Here is a 16,695-nt window from a genome sequence, read left to right as displayed (position 1 = left end):
CCAGTGGCCCATCCAGTCCAACATTCTGTGTCACATAAGAACATAAGAGAAGCCCTGTTGGATCAGGCCAGTGGCCCATCCAGTCCAACACTCTGTGTCACAGAAGAACATAAGAGAAGCCCTGTTGGATCAGGCCAATGGCCCATCCAGTCCAACACTCTGTGTCACAGAAGAACAGAAGAGAAGCCATGTTGGATCAGGCCAATGGCCCATCCACTCCAACACTCTGTGTCACGCAGTGGCCAAAAACAAAAAACCCAAGTGCCATTAGGAGGTTCACAAATGGGGCTAGAAGCCCTTCCACTTTGCCCCCACACCCCCAGCACCAAGAATCCAGAGCATCACTGCCCCAGACAGAGAGTTCCAACAATACGCTGTGGCTAATAGCCACTGATGGACCTCTGCTCCGTAAGTTTATCCAATCCCCTCTTGAAGCTGGCTATGCTTGTAGCCACCACCACCTCCTATGGCAGTGAATTCCACATGTTAATCACCCTTTGGGTGAAGAAGTACTTCCTTTTATCGGTTCTAACCCGACTGCTCAGCAATTTCATTGAATGCCCATGAATTCTTGTATTGTGAGAAAGGGGGAATAGTACTTCTTTCTCTACTTTCTCCACCCCATGCATAATCTTGTAAACCTCTATCATGTCACCCTGCAGTCGACTTTTCTCCAAGCTAAAGAGCCCCAAGCGTTTTAACCTTTTTTCATTGGGAAACTGTTCCAAACCTTTAATCATTCTAGTTGCCCTTTTCCTGGACTTTTTCCAATGCTATAATATCCTTTTCGAGGTGCAGTGACCAGAATTGCACACAGGATTCCAAATGAGACTGCACCATCGATTTATACAGGGGCATTATGATACTGGCTGATCTGTTTTCAATTCCCTTCCTAATAATTCCCAGCATGGCGTTGGCCTTTTTTATTGCAATCGCACACTGTCTTGACATTTTCAGTGAGTTATCTACCACGACCCCGAGATCTCTCTCTTGGTCAGTCTCTACCAGTTCACACCCCATCAACTTGTATTTGTAGCTGGGATTCTTGGCCCCAATGTGCATTGCTTTGCACTTGGCCACATTGAACCTTGTCTGCCACGTTGACGCCCACTCACCCAGCCTCAACAGATCCCTTTGGAGATGGTATTTCTTTTGCTCGGAGCCATTTCTTTTGAAACGTTCAGCGCACTCAGCAGTCCACGAGCTTTGCCCTTTCAGCGCTGCCCTGTGCCTTCCAGATCCAGGACATGGTGGCCATCCGCCACACAGCCTGCAACGAGCAGCAGCGGACCACCATGATCCTGCTGTGCGAGGATGGCAGCCTGCGCATCTACATGGCCAACGTGGAGAACACGTCCTATTGGCTCCAGCCCTCCCTCCAGCCCAGCAGCGTCATCAGCATCATGAAGCCCGTCCGCAAACGCAAGGCAGCCGCCGTCAGTAAGTCAGCCTGCTCTCCAGTTGGAGCAGGAGCTCTTTCTTCCCGGCGCTCCCGGTTCTGCAGCCTGGGCACCAGAAAGCCGGTGGCGTTTTTTAGAACAACCTTTTGGACACCAGAGACCGGTTTTGCGGAAGACGATTTTTCCACGGACCAGGGGGGGTGGGGGGGGGATGGTTTTGGGATGATACCATTGTGCACTTCATTCCTATTAGTTTGGTGTGGTGGTTAAGTGCACAAACTCTTATCTGGGAGAACCGGGTTTGATTCCCCACTCCTCCACTTGCAGCTGCTGGAATGGCCTTGGGTCAGCCATAGTGGTTAAGTGAGAGGACTCTTATCTGGGAGAACCGGGTTTGATTCCCCACTCCTCCACTTGCAGCTGTTGGAAGGGCCTTGGGTCAGCCATAGTGGTTAAGTGAGAGGACTCTTATCTGGGAGAACCGGGTTTGATTCCCCACTCCTCCACTTGCAGCTGCTGGAAGGGCCTTGGGTCAGCCATAGTGGTTAAATGAGCGGACTCTTATCTGGGAGAACCCGGTTTGATTCCCCACTCCTCCACTTGCACCTGCTGGAATGGCCTTGGGTCAGCCATAGTGGTTAAGTGAGCGGACTCTTATCTGGGAGAACCCGGTTTGATTCCCCACTCCTCCCCTTGCAGCTGCTGGAATGGCCTTGGGTCAGCCATAGCTCTCGCAGAGTTGTCCTTGAAAGGGCAGCTGCTGTGAGAGCTCTCTCAGTCCCACCCACCTCACAGGGTGTCTGTTGTGGGGGAGGAAGGTAAAGGAGATTATGAGCTGCTCTGAGACTCTGAGATTCGGAGTGGAGGGCAGGATATAAATCCAGTGTCATCTTATTATTATTAGTATTATTATTACTATATTTTGATATATAATTATATATATAATGAAATAATTATACAACTCAAGGCCTGTTTGCTAGCAGGCCATGGACCAGTACCGGTCCACGGCCTGAGGGTTCGGGACCCCTGCTTTAGAATCCCTCTGCAACACAGATGGGCACAGGATGCCTCGTGTTTCTGATCTTCGAGAATTCTGCGGAGTGCTTGGCTCCGCAGGCGCATGGATAAGTTCCCTGTTAGCTGCAACCCTGAATCTGTGACCCCTGACCTGACCCAACATCATTTCCCTCCCTCTCAGCCACTCGCACCTCCACCCAAGTGAACTTCCCCATCGACTTCTTTGAGCACAACCAGCAGCTGACCGACGTGGAGTTTGGTGGGAACGATCTCCTGCAGGTCTACAATGCCCAGCAGATCAAGCACCGCCTCAACTCCACCGGCATGTATGTGGCCAACACCAAGGTCAGTCCCTGGGGCTCATGGGCATCCAAAGGCCATCTCCTCCTCCTCAAGAGGGCTGGGCATGCTGGGGTGGGCACAGAGGCCATGGTCTTCTCCTTGCCTCCCCCCCGCAATGGGTTTGGATGGACTCTCGCTCTCTTTGGTGTAGTGGTTAAGTGAGCAGACTCTTATCTGGGAGAACCGGGTTTGATTCCCCACTTCTCCGCTCGCAGCTGCTGGAATGACCTTGAGTCTGCCATAGCTCTTGCAGAGTTGTCCTTGAAAGGACAGCTTCTGGGAGAGCTCTCTCAGCCCCACCCGCCTCACAGGGGGAGGAAGGTAAAGGAGATTGTGAGCCACTCAGATTCAGAGTGGAGGATGGGATATAAATCCAATATCATCATCATCATCATCTCCTCCTCCTCTCCTGCAGCCCGGGGGCTTCACAATCGAGGTGACCAACAACAACAGCTCCATGGTGATGACCGGCATGAGGGTCCAGATCGGAACGCAGGCCATCGAGCGGGCCCCTTCCTACCTGGAGATCTTTGGCCGCACCATGCAGCTCAACCTGAGCCGGCCGCGCTGGTTTGATTTCCCGTTCACCCGCGAGGAAGCTTTGCAGGCCGACAAGAAGCTCGCCATCTTTGGTAAGGCTCTGCGCGTGGCTCGTTGGAACAGACCCTGCCTCTCCCCCCCCCCCCTCCCGCGGTGTACCGCCAATGCTGCTGCCCCAAGCGGTCTCCCTCATGCACCTGCTCCTTTCTCCCGTGCAGTCGGGGCTTCTGTCGATCCTGCTGGCGTCACGATGCTGGACGCCATAAAAATCTACGGCAAGACGAAAGAGCAGTTTGGCTGGCCGGATGAGCCGCCAGAGGACTTCCCGTCTGCGTCGGTGAGCAACGTCTGCCCGCCCAACCTGAATCAGGGGAACGGCACTGGAGACACAGAGGCGGCCGCCCCAGCAGCTGCGAGTGGCACCGTTCTGGAGAGGTGAGCTTCCTTTCCTCTCTCTTTTCCCTTTCCCTGCCTGTTTAATGTCTGTTCCAGAGAGTCAGTCACAGGTGTGGTGCACTTGCTAGAAACCCTCAAAGGCTTATTGTTCCATTGTGTGTCTTGGGGCCAGAGAAAGATGGCTGGAGCTCAGAGTTCCCACGGATTGCCTCTTCCCCTGCTCTCAGTGCAACGCAGGCAGTGGAGAGGTCTTCATGCAGCTGTTTTGTCTTCTGTTGTCCAAAAACGCTTCTACATCTCTGCCGTCACTTTCTTCTTTTTTTATCTAGTGGGCAGGGAGCAAATAGACATGCAGTTCTGGGCAAGTTTAAGGCTTGTTCCCTGTTCCTTACCCCAGTTTCAGTGGGGCACGGCAAGGACGATGGGGGAAGAAGAGGGAGCATGGGAGCAGAGGGTGAAGGTGGTATGGGGCAGGGAGTGGTAATTATGGCAGGAGAACAGGAAAGCAGTATGTAGGGTTTCGTGGGGCTTCTGCAGCAGAAGAGCCTGGCTTCAGCGTTGTGTCACCTCTCTTTTTCTTTTTAATTAAAAAAAAAAAAGTTAAAATGCTTGAAGACTAGAGTTTGCATTTCTACGTTGTTTAAAGTACATGTTTGGGACTTCTCAGGAGCTGAGGCATCCTAAGTGAGCCTGAACCTCAGAAATGTGTCTTGCTGGATCAGAGCAAGGTCCACCAAAGACGGCAGCATTTGCAAAACCCCTGTGGGGCACCAGGAATTGTCTGCAGTCCAGCCATTGAGCCACGCTGTGCCTCAGGCCTGGCTGAAGGGCTGGAGAACTGATGGTGTGTCTGGCTCCCCACTGCTGGAAAAAGGCACATCACCAGGGCCTGGGGCAGCTTAAGGGCTAACAGCTTGTTCTGGCAGGAATTTTCATAGGCAAAGAGGCCTGAGCTCCTGGAAGTGGAGCCCCAGAAAGAAGTATCAGCCGGGCGATCTCTGTGGTGGCACCGTGAGGTCCATCCCGGCATGAGGCTGAGTCTTGTGCACCAGGATTCACAAGAAACAGCAAGGAAGTCACGGCGTGGTTGGGAGCAGCTGGATAACCATAACCAGGGCCGAAGGCTCTCTGTGCAGCCAGTTCTGCAACCCGTTCAAAGGAAAGGTGTACAGTTTAAAAGAAATGTGCATGCCTATAACCGTGGTTCTGCCCAAAACCTTCCTGTTGGAAATCTTGTCCAGCCAGCTACCTGGCTTCTCGCTGCAGCCCTAAGAAGTAGTCTTGCTCAGCTGTGTAGCCACTTAACCCCAGCAGTGAGCTGCATATTTTTGGCCAAAGATCGGAGCCAGAAGCTGCCTTGTTGGACTATGACCTGAAGGTCTGGTGCATTTCATTGCAGTTGGTCTGGGCAGCCATTCTAGTAGTCTTCCTCTGGATGCCACTGCTTCGAGGCTGCCTGGTTTCCTCTGGCAACCAAATATGCTTGTCCTCTCCCATTCTGCCCTTCACCTGGAAGAAGGAAGTATTTAGAATCATCCTCGATCTAGCTCCCTTGTGCTCTCTGTTTCCCAACTTTTGTTTTAAGTTGCCTTCCCCCCCCCCTCTTTTTTTTTTTTTAATTCGCTGTAGGATATGTTTCTTGGGTATTTTTCTGTGAGCTTCATATCTTTTATTTTTTTTCCTTTCCTTTTGCTCCCCCAAAGTTCTGAAACTGAGTCCCTAACCAACCTGGACCGGTTAGTATACTGTCTTTTTCCCCTCTTCTCTGCACGAATGGTTGTGTGTCAGAGAGATAACACGTTGCTTTGACTTCTGTTGGCTGTTGAGCGTGTCTATTATATATATACATTTTTTAAAAGAAGTATCTTCTCCGAAATGATGTGCCGCTTTCCTGTGGGGTCCCTTGCATGGCAGGTGAGTGGGCCCAGATCTAAGAGCGGAGAGTCCCAGCTGCTTGTCTGTTCTGCTTGGCTTTTCCTTCTGTCCCTCTCTGCTCCTCTGACTGCTGGTTGGCCTGGGCATCTGCTCATCTGTCCCCACTGCTCAGATGACCGGGAGCCCCTGGGAGATAAGTCTTGCTTCTGCCACGAGGCAGCGCCCCACCTGCCTCTTCCCCTCCTCATTCTTCCCCTCCTCTCTCCAGCCTGGTGTTTTCTCCTCCAAGGGCTTTCCCAGAAGCTGCTATCCGAGCCCTTTCCCCTGGGGATTGATCCCTCAGCCTGCTGCATGCCAAGCGTGCACCCTGCCATCGAGCGAGGGCTGCTCCCCAGAAAGCCCTACGAGTCATTGCTATGTTGGCCTCCGGCATCATCTGCCCCAACCAACAGCGGCTCTCCCAGGCTTCAGGCCAAGCGAGGCCTTTTCCGAGATCCCCCTGGAGCGCAGGTGCTGAGGATTTTGATCTCGGGGGCCTTGTTAGACCTCACGCTCCGCAGTCAGAAGCAGCTCCTGCCGCCTTCCCTGCCTGCGGTGATCCTGAGCTCCCCACAAGCAGAGTTTAAGAACGGGGGGGGGGGGGGGGGATGTAGCCCAGTCACACCGGATGGATGGAGGATGACAGTTGTTGTGAATGGGGGGTTTTCAGAAGAAGAGAGGTGTAGTTGGATGGGAGGGGGAGGGGGAACAGAGAGAAACAACTAGATTCGTCGGCAGGGTCCCAAATTCTAACCTAGTTTTGAGACTTTGCAGGCTAACTTCTACGCAGCACACAAATGTTGTATGGGTGCTCATCTGATTGATTTGAGAAAAGCAGTCAATGCTGGGGCAGGGGTAACTGGGGGATCTGCTTTTATAGCCAGTGGTGGTCCCTATCAGTTGAGGTGTGTGGGGGGGGACTGACCTGAGGTTCAGAATCCCTGTGGGTGGAACCTGGGAACTAAGCCGGAAGGGAACCTGGGAACTAAGCCGGAAGGGTGTGTGGGGGGGGACTGACCTGAGGTTCAGAATCCTTGTGAGTGGAACCTGGGAACTAAGCCGGAAGGGAAGGTGCCCGATGGGTCAAAGGGTGGTGCCCACCGTGCGCAAGGGCAGGCTGACCGGCCACCCCCCGAGCACAACAGGGATAGCCTGCACCTTTATTCTGCCTCCCCTGCCCCAGCTTCTGGTTTCCTCCCTGGAGTCCTTGAGAATATGGACCCTGGACAGCGGAGCCCTGACCGAGGAGCCTCCGCCCAGCTGGCATATTTAAACGCAGTTTACTAACGGGGCCGTAAATTAGATCTCTCACACGGTTTCCTGCCAAGTGTCCGAAGCCAGCAAAGGAACAAGAAGATTGCAGATTTATACCCTGCCCTTCCCCTTAATCAGTGACTCAGAGCGGCTCACAATCTCCTATATCTTCTTCCCCCACAACAGACACCCTGTGAGGTGGGCGGGGCTGAGAGAGCTTTTACAGCAGCTACCCTTTCAAGGACAACTCCTACTGGAGGTGCAAGCAGGTGCTAGTGAAGGAGTGGGGAATCAAACCCGGTTCTCCCAGATAAAAGTCTGCGCACTTAACCACTATGGCTGACCCAAGGCCATTCCAGCAGCTGCAAGTGGAGGAGTGGGGAATCAAACTCGGTTCTCCCAGATAAGAGTCCGCTCACTTCACCACTACGGCTGACCCAAGGCCGTTCCAGCAGCTGCAAGTGGAGGAGTGGGGAATCAAACCCGGTTCTCCCAGATAAGAGTCCGCTCACTTCACCACGATGGCTGACCCAAGGCCGTTCCAGCAGCTGCAAGTGGAGGAGTAGGGAATCAAACCCGGTTCTCCCAGATAAGAGTCCGCTTACTTAACCGCTATGGCTGACCCAAGGCTATTCCATTAGCTGCAAGTGGAGGAGGGGGGAATCAAACCCGGTTCTCCCAGATAAGAGTCCGCTCACTTCACCACTATGGCTGACCCAAGGCCATTCCAGCAGGTGCAAGTGGAGGAGTGGGGAATCAAACCCGGTTCTCCCAGATAAGAGACCGCTCACTTCACCACTATGGCTGACCCAAGGCCATTCCAGCAGGTGCAAGTGGAGGAGTGGGGAATCAAACCCGGTTCTCCCAGATAAGAGACCGCTCACTTCACCACTATGGCTGACCCAAGGCCATTCCAGCAGCTGCAAGTGGAGACTCAAACCTGGTTCTCCCAAATAAGAGTCCGCTCACTTCACCTCTACACCAGACTGGCTCTCCAGTGAACAGGCTGCAGTGAAAAGCCTGTTCCTGCACTTGTGCCACTTGGAGGGGGGGAGTGTAGGCTGAAGAGGGGGGTCGTATTGCCCTTGGGTGGAAAGCTGGCCTGTCCAGGAGGAGAGCAGGCTGGAGCTGCCTCAGCCTCTCATCTCAGTGCCTGTCGCTCCATCTGGTCTCCTGGGCCTAGGCTCAGGCTGTGAAGGGTCTTGCCCCGCACCAGCAGCCTGTAATGGAGGGGTTCACCCTGGCACCATCTGTGGGCAAAGCAGGGAACTGCGCCCCATGGACCCTCCCTTTAGTCTTTCTTGCGCTCAGGGAAATTTCTGTGCGTGAATACTACAGGGGGATTCTTCTGCCACACAGAGCTGCAGTTCTACCACCCTGCCAGTTGTTTGTGCGAAAGAGATCCAGAAACTCTCACAAGCTGGAAGAGTTCGCTGCGTATGGCTTGTTGATGCTCTCTGAAGCACGTTGTGCTCTTTGGTGCGGGATTCTCACCATAACATATTCTCTTAAATCTTTTTGAATGTTAAGGTTAACATTAACCCAGGTATTCTGTGTCACTTCCCCTGCCTGCCGTTTGCATCTGTCTTCACTCTTTGTCCTCACTTCTTTTCCTGTGTTGGTCCATGCGTCAGTATTTGTGTGTGTGTATGTGTGTTGTTTGTGTCACACTGCTCCATGCAGGTCGAGCAAGTGTTTGGGCAACTGCTGGGAAGAGGGACGAAGGCACTGCTAGGACAGAACCCAGTAAAATCTTCCCTGCATTTTGCTCAGTTCTTGGCTCCCTGAAATTCTGGGGCAGCATTTTAGGGCTGTGTTGTATTGCTGAAGAAGAGCCCCGTGGCACAGAGTGTTAAAGCTGCAGCACTGCAGTACTAAGCTCTGCTCACGACCTGAGTTCAATCCCTGGCAGAAGCTGGGTTTTCAGGTAGCTGGCTCGAGGTTTACTCAGCCTTCCATCCTTCCGAGGTCGGTACAATGAGTACCCGGCTTGCTGGGGGAAAAGTGTAGATTACTGGGGAAGGCAATGGCAAACCCCCCCGTAAAAAGTCTGCCGTGAAGACGTGAAAGCAATGTCACCCCAGAGTCGGAAACGACTGGTACTTGCACAGGGGACCTTTCCTTTCCTTTCCTTTTCCTGTATTGCTGAGGACTCAGAAGAGGCTGCGAACAGACGGGTTGTACTGAAGGGCCGATTTATCTGCCCCAAATCAGGTGCTGGATGTGGAATCTTCCCGTCTTTCATTTTAGAAGCAGAAAGGAGGCTTCCAGGCTGTGTGTGTCTCAAAAGATATGCTTGTTATAAAACGGTCTGGGCACCGTGCCTGCTGAAACGACAACAGGGGAGGGGCTGCCTCTCACAACGAAATGGGTGCTCGTCAGCCATGCACAAATAAAGCTGGGTCGCTTTGCTCCCCCTCCCCCCTGCCACCCACCCGCCTTCCCCAGGCCTGGTTTCTTCTCATTGTGTTCTGTCTGAGTTCCAGAATTCCAGGTTTCTGTGGCTAGCCTATATGTTCATCATACCTTGAGGTCCAGTAACTCCTGTGAAAGTTATTAGCTCGCAGGAAGCAAGCCTAATCTGGTGAGCAGGGCTACTACTAACTGTGGTGTTTGTGTCTTGCTGAGGATACTTCTTTCTCTTTCAAACAAAACTTTTGGGCTGCCTAGAATTGATTTGGGCTCGCCCCAGGTGAACGGGCCAGTTGCCCTGGATAAGACCCCAAGGCATGGGGTTTTGCAGAGGATGTGCCCGACACTGAGGGCTTTGAGGTTTGCTGAGAAGTTATTAGGCGTTTGTGCCTACTGCTGGGGCTCTTGGGTAAGAGTGGCCTGTTTTGGACCAGCAAAATACCTCCCCCCACAAAGCCTCTTAAGACTGTTCTCCTGTCCTGAAATGCATGCCACGGCACCCCCTGATCCGAACGCATGGGGGGTGGGCAGAGCGGCATGGTGAATCAGCCCTGTCAAGACAATCCAAGTTATCCCTGCTGCGGGCTGTGTAAGGAAGTGCTTCCGATCCTCTTTGGGGAAAGAAAAGCCCTCTTGCCTTTCATCGCTGGATTTGCCAAAACGGCCCCAAGTTTGTCGTCTGTGAGCCTGAGCCAGGTTTAACTCTCTGGTTTGCCGCACAAAGAGTGAGATATGCATGGCGCCTGTGGCAGTTTTTATCTTGCTTTGATACTTTTTGGAGGGCGGGATGGCACTGTGGCGGGGGGGAGATTGGCACCCGTCAGTGCCGCAGCTCTGTCTTTAAGCCACGCTGAAGCAAAGCCTTGAGGAGGCAAAGGCTTCTCTGAAACCCCTTTTCTCCTTCCCCTCCAGGCTAGTAGTCAGTTCTTTAGAAGCTCTGGAAAGCTGCTTTGCGGTGGGCCCAGTCAACGAGAAGGCAAGTCTCTGTGCTCAAAGGTTTTTTGTGGGGGGTGCAGGGAGGAGGAAGAGCAGACAGCCTTTGAGGGACCTGATCCGTCAAGGAGAGGGTGATCTCTCTCTCTCTCTCTCTGTATGTTGGTGCTTAGAGCAGAGACCGATTTGGAAGTTTGACTGACAAAAGAAGCATTTTGAGCTGCCTCTGAATGTTGACGTTTTGCATTTTGGCTCCCCGCCAGCGGGCTGGCCTCTTTTGCGGGAAGGGGTGGGGGTGGGCGGCTGGGCCAGGCTTCTCAGTGCCAGTCCCGCTGTTCTCCATCTTGTTTGATAGCTAGCTGTAGGCCCTTCAAGGGAGTCATAGAATTGGAAGGGGTCATCTAAACCAACCTCCTGCACAGTGCAGGAAATTCACAATACCTCTCCCCTCACACACGCGTACATCCCATAGAGCCCTGCTCCATGCCCAGAAGATGGCAAAACCCTCCAGGATCCCTGCCCAAACTGGCCAGGAGAAAAACAGCTGCCGAAGACGCCAAACAGTTTTTTGCAGACTGAGAAGACGTCTTGGGTACCTTGGCAATAGGAAAGGAGGGGGGAAGCCCAGGTGCACCGGCAAGCCTCCTTCACTTCTGGCAGAACACGGATGTGATTCGGCAGAGGGACGGTGAGGGGAGGGACGGTGGCTCAGTGGTAGAGCATCTGCTTGGTAAGCAGAAGGTCCCAGTTTCAATCCCCGGCATCTCCAAAAAAGGGTCCAGGCAAATAGGTGTGAAAAAACCTCAGCTTGAGACCCTGGAGAGCCGCTGCCAGTCTGAGAAGACAATACTGACTTTGATGGACCAAAGGTCTGATTCAGTATAAGGCAGCTTCATATGTTCATATGCCTGACCCCAGAGTGGCCATCAGCATTTCCCTGGGCGTATCAGAAGGGGCCACGAGAACTAAGCGTTGATGCAGGCCTTCCTGCCCTCCTTCTCATGATCTGCCTTAGTTCACAGAATCAGCATTGCTGTCAGATGGCCGTCTAGCCTCCGTTTAAAAATCTCCAAAGTAGCACAGTAGCAATCTCCAAAGTAGCAAAGACTCCAAAGTAGCAAAGTAGCACAGTAAAATGAGTGAAGGAATGAGAGGGGGTGGGGGGTGCTGCTCAAAAGAGCATCGTTGCTTACCCAGCTGAGGTGAGTGGTTTGGGCTGTAAAATACCAAATTTGAGCATCCGGGGCCTGCAGACCTGCGCAAGTGAACCAAGCTACACATCATTAGGGTTTGTAGAATCTTTCGGGATCAAGTGCCGTGCTCTACTGGAGAAAGTTTTCCTTCCAGACGTTTCGTTCTCAGCTGCGGAGAACATCCTCAGTGGCGTTGCAGCCGGAGCAGGCGCTCAGACCTTCTTGGCTGCTGTGCATTGAGTGAAGGTCAGAGCGCCTGCTCCGGCTGCAACGCCACTGAGGATGTTCTCCGCAGCTGAGAACGAAACGTCTGGAAGGAAAACTTTCTCCAGTAGAGCACGGCACTTGATCCCGAAAGATTCTACAAACCCTAATGATGTTACCAGCCGTGAAAACCTGAAATCTTTGATAAGCTACACATCGGCTGTCATTTGAGAGCGCTCGCCTTCTTACTACCGGGAGAGTAACTAAAGTGTGACTTTTGCCTTTTCTCTTTGCTATGGTCACTGGTTGCCGATCAGCTTCCAAAGGAGCTAAGATTTGTCACCTAGTTCCATAGAAATGTGAACAGCAGAGCTTTTTTGTAGCAGGAACTCCTTTGCATATTAGGCCGCACACCCCTGGTGTAGCCAATCCTTCAAGAGCGTACAGGGCCTTCTGGAAGCTCCAGGAGGATTGGCCACATCAGAGCTGTGCGTGGCCTAATATGCAAAGGAGTTCCTGCTACAAAAAAGGCCTGGTGAACAGTGCTTTTTTCCTCCAGAACTTCGGGGCAAGTGACAGGAAGGTAATAGGTGCCAGCAGCCCCATTGTGCATCTCTCCCCCCTGCAGGAGAAAAGCAAGGCAGCAGCCCAGGAGTTGGCGACCATGCTCCTGTCCACCCCGGCCCCCTCCAGCGTCCAGCAGCAGACCAAGAGCCTCCTGGCGAGTCTCCACACCAGCCGCTCCGCATATCACAACCACAAGGTAAAGCTTCAAGGAAAGCATCGTGGGCTGCTGCAGCCTTTTCCCGACAGCCTAGCTTCTGGGCACCTCCTGAGGAAGCCAGAATGTTTGCTGTTGAGCTCACTGCACCGAGCAGAGGCTTCTGGGCTCTGTTCAAAGCCCTCCCCCCCCCTCCGTTTTTGTGGGGAGTTGATCAGCTTGTGGGGCCCAGTCATTGGCTGTCCACATGTCCCAGAGAACCTCCTGTGGTCGCAAATTTCTGTGGCTGAGAACAGTGGGGCGGGCAAAGACATATTTCAGAGAAGCCTGCCTGCTATTTCAGAGCACCGCATTGAGCCCTTACCCAGCAGGCTTCCGAGAACCTCCGGAGGACCCCAGAACACAGCTGGGAACACCTCTGGTCCAATGGAATTGAGCAGAGTCGGGTTGTCCGCCCCCTGAGGTGGGCTCCTCCACCTCACTCCTCTTTCTGCCTTGCAGGACCAGGCCTTGCTGAGCAAAGCCATCCAGTACCTGAGCATGTCAAGCAAAGAGGGGAAGGACCTCGACCCAGAAGTGTTTCAGAGGCTGGTCATCACAGCCCGCTCCATTGCCATCATGCGGCCAAATAACCTGGTCCATTTCACTGAATCGAAGCTGCCTCAGGTGGAAACAGGTGGGCGTGTCTCTCCTTCCCCTCCCCAGCTTTATTTCCGTGTTGACCTCTTCTGTGTGCATTTGGAGCGCTTCATAGGATGGGGCTGGCCAGAACTTTAGAGGGGAGGTGCTTGGTGGGCAGAAAGAGGCCACCAAGGGTCATTCTCAGCAATTCACTTAAAGCAGGGGTCCTCAACCTTTTTAAATAGGGGGCCAGTTCACTGTCCCTCAGACTGTTGGAGGGCCGGACTATAGTAAAAACAAAAACTATGAACAAATTCCTATGCATGCTGCGTATATCTTATTTTGAAGTGAAGAAACAAAACGGGAACAAATACAATATTTAAAATGAAGTAAAGTTAAATCAACAAACTTGCCAGTATTTCAATGGGAGTCACTTTGGAGAAGTCACTGTCTGTCAGCCAAGGGCTGGGGGAGGGGGAGGCGAGCTCCAGGCACGCCGCTTACTTTGACGGATGGGCACCGCCGATGCCACCAAAAGTCTGGAACACAGGCCAAGGTTTTTTTCCCCCCCAGGTGTTGTTCTCCTACACCTGTGCGTGCTTCCAGCCAGGCTGGGGGCAGCCACAATAGAGGTATCCCTGTCTGCATGCCTGTTTTCTCAACAACTCTTCACCACACACAACTATATCCCCCCACCCCGCAGAGCTTCCTCAGTGGCCCTTCCATGTGGCGCCACTCGTGCTCCAAAGGGGGCAGTGCCTGAGCACGCCCCCCTCCCACTTCGCCCGGGTGTGCGCCCGAGACGCTTGCCTCCCTGCGCACCCCCAGCCCCAGACTCCGCACAACTTCTCCCAAAGTGAGGGAAAGAGAGCTGAGGCAGAACCCCTCCCCCTTTCCAGGTCAGTGCGGACGCGCCTGCTCGCGTCTCTCTCTCTGGAGCCTCTGACCTTGGACTGCTCCGCTTGCGCCGACCGCCACCTAACGCTGCGGGTCCGAAACAATACAGGGGCACGTGCGGCAGCTTCCTTCCTCCCTCTCTCCTTCCCTCGGCATCTGCAACTTCACTTCGCCCGTCAGCGCATGCCTTGCCCGCCTCCCTCACCCTCCTCCTCGCCCCAACGGCTCCTGCCTCGTGCGAGCCCCTCCGCTCACCTCGCCTGCTGCTGCCACCGCCTCTCTCCCCGCGCAGTTTCATGCCCAGCTCTCGCGGCTCCCCAGAGGGGTAAGGAATGAGCATCCGCAAGGTTAAAAATAAAAGTTTGATTCAAGTTCCTGGGACTTGCCAGAGCAGGAGGGAGGCGCTGCCAAATCCAGGGGAGGGACCTGGCGGGCCGCATAAACGTCCTCAGCGGGCTGCATCTGTCCCGCGGGCCATAGGTTGAGGACCCCTGACTTAAAGGATCTCGTGTAGCAGAGTCAGCCTGCTGGTCCACCAAGGTTAGTCTTGTCCAGGGCTTTTTTTTTTTTTTTTGGAGCAGAAGCTCCTTTGCATATTAGGCCACGCACCCTTGATGTAGCCAATCCTCCAAGAGCTGACGAGGCTCTTCTTACAGGACCTACTGTAAGCTCTTGGAGGATTGGTCGCATCGGGAGCGTGGCCTAATACGCAAAGGAATTCCTGCTACAAAAAAAGCCCTGATCTTGTCTACTCCCACCAGTGATGGCTCTCGGAGAGTCTCAGGGCAGGTCTTTCCTGTTGCCTACGGCCTGATCCTTTGAAGTGGGGACACCAAGACCTTTTCTGCAGGCAGAAAAGACATTCTGCTGTGGAGCCACAGCCCCACTTCTTTCTCTGCTTGAGGGCTGCAGCCAGACAGAGGGAAACCGCCAGGCCAGATGAGCCAGTGGTTTGACTCTGCGCTTCTGTATGTTCTGGCCATAGCTCAGGACCAGGAGTTCGGTGCTATGTGAGCAGAAGGTGTCCAACTCAGTCCTGGCCTCGCCAAGGTCCCAGGGCCAAGAGAGTCAGGGTGGTGGGAGAGAGATGAGCAACGTGGATTTTGCCTTAAAGCTCGCATGGCTCCGAAAGCAGAGCAGACAGACAAGGATTTGCCCTAAAGGCGAAACGGAGTCGCTGAAGACCAGCTTCTGGGAACCAGCCAAGGCAGGGACTCTTTGCGGTCCCTGTGACGGAACCGGCCCGATTCTGCCTTCAGACCCAGTCCGTCAACTCCCTATTGAGTCGCCAACTCCTGGAGGGAGCTATTTCTCCTCCTGCCCCTTGGGCTCGCTGCCACCACCTGCTCAGTCTAGGGGTTCAGATTGAGAGGAACAGGACTCCAGCTCTGAGGCCAGGCCTCAAGGTCCTCTGCCACCCTGTACTTGGGTATCACAGAGACCACAGCACTTCTTCGGGGAACCCCTGGAGGATTGGCACCTTATCCAACTGCATGCCTTCCCCTTCCCCGGGGCCCCCTTCATAAAGCAGCATGGTCTAAAGCAGTTGGGGGTCCATGTGGTACAGAGTTTGACTGCCAGCATTCAAAACAGGAAAAATATTTAATAAGAGAAAGAAAGAAAACAAAAACAAAAACAGTTACATGTAAAAGTTTAGCACAGCACCTGGTCAGCAACAAGCAGGACAAATAAAAGGTGGGTTTAAATGCATCCCCTAGTCCCTGGTGTAAACTTGCCCTACCTTGTGAATGACTGCCTGGGGTCCCACAGGCAGGAGCCCACAGGCTGGCAACCTCGCTTCCTGAGCACCAGCTGAGAACTGATCTTTTCCCGCCTCACTCCAATAAAACAAAAGAACTTCCTGCCCCTCTAGGAGGTTTTCCCCCTAGAGTTGATGGTTTAACTCCGGAAGGGAGGGGGGAGTGAAGGGAAGACTAGGCCGCAAAGCCTGCCTAGCAGTTTCATGTTCCCTCCCAACCAAGCATCATCATGAACTAAGATGGCGTTTCTCCACAGTCCCGGAAGTGAGTTTCCCAGCATTCCCTGGCTGGCACTGTTGGCTGCAGGATGCTGGACTAGATGAGCCAGCAGTTCTCTTGCGATTCTTATGTCTGACCTGTTGCCCCCGAGGTTGAGGAGCTGGCAAAAGGCTCACTGCAGCTCTTTTTAGAAACCACTTTAAACCTTTCAGAAGCCAGTGAGGAAGGGCAGGAGGCCCAGAAAAACCTGGAAGGAGAAGGATGCAGTTTTATTACACAGCTGATCAACCATTTCTGGAAGCTGCATGCGTCAAAACCCAAAAATGCATTTCTGGCACCCGCTTGCTTGCCAGGTATGATGTTCAAGCTGTCTCCCTTGTGTTGGGAAAAGTGCTGGGCCAGGAAAGCCTGGCAGGTTGGGAGATAAGAGGGGCTTTAAACCGTCTGCTGTTTTTCCTTTGCCACAGTCCTCTTCTTCCCCTTCTGTCTAGGCTTGACCCATGTTGAAGCCACTGTCAACGCTCTGGTGGACATTATCCACGGGTATTGCACCTGCGAGCTGGACTGTATCAACACCGCTTCCAAAATTTACATGCAAATGTTGCTCTGCCCGGTATGTACTTCTGGCCTCTTGTTGCCTCCCCCCCCCCCGCCCTATTCATTTGCAAGGAGCACTAGACCTGCAGATGTGACAGGCCCCTGGTTAGCAGCTGGGGTTGGGTGAGGGCTGTGGAGCCAGAAGCCCTGACCCTGCGCCTGTGCAAGAGAGGCAAAGACCCCAGAGAGCTGCTGCCGGTCAGTGCAGGCAGCGTGTGGAGCTGATGGGTCAAGGGCCTGGCTCAGGGTGGCAGCTTCTGGCACCCACGTGACCG

At 53.6% G+C, this 16,695-nt stretch overlaps 1 protein-coding gene across 1 annotated transcript in view; it reads left to right on the top strand.

The window, feature by feature from the left end:
• Positions 1 to 16,695, top strand: part of UBR4 (ubiquitin protein ligase E3 component n-recognin 4) — a 148,850-nt gene that overhangs the window by 55,894 nt on the left and 76,261 nt on the right. Inside the window, 9 exon segments of the mRNA XM_060259383.1 lie at positions 1,239 to 1,440; positions 2,599 to 2,762; positions 3,175 to 3,391; positions 3,518 to 3,734; positions 10,188 to 10,251; positions 12,234 to 12,368; positions 12,828 to 13,002; positions 16,036 to 16,176; positions 16,315 to 16,436. Of these exon segments, the coding sequence (XP_060115366.1) occupies positions 1,239 to 1,440; positions 2,599 to 2,762; positions 3,175 to 3,391; positions 3,518 to 3,734; positions 10,188 to 10,251; positions 12,234 to 12,368; positions 12,828 to 13,002; positions 16,036 to 16,176; positions 16,315 to 16,436 (1,437 nt within the window).

The sequence above is a fragment of the Heteronotia binoei genome, chromosome 18, assembly GCF_032191835.1.
Source record: "Heteronotia binoei isolate CCM8104 ecotype False Entrance Well chromosome 18, APGP_CSIRO_Hbin_v1, whole genome shotgun sequence".
NCBI lineage: Eukaryota > Metazoa > Chordata > Lepidosauria > Squamata > Gekkonidae > Heteronotia > Heteronotia binoei.
The sequence above is the reverse complement of the archived record's forward strand: the minus strand, read 5'-3'. Positions and strand labels throughout refer to the sequence as shown.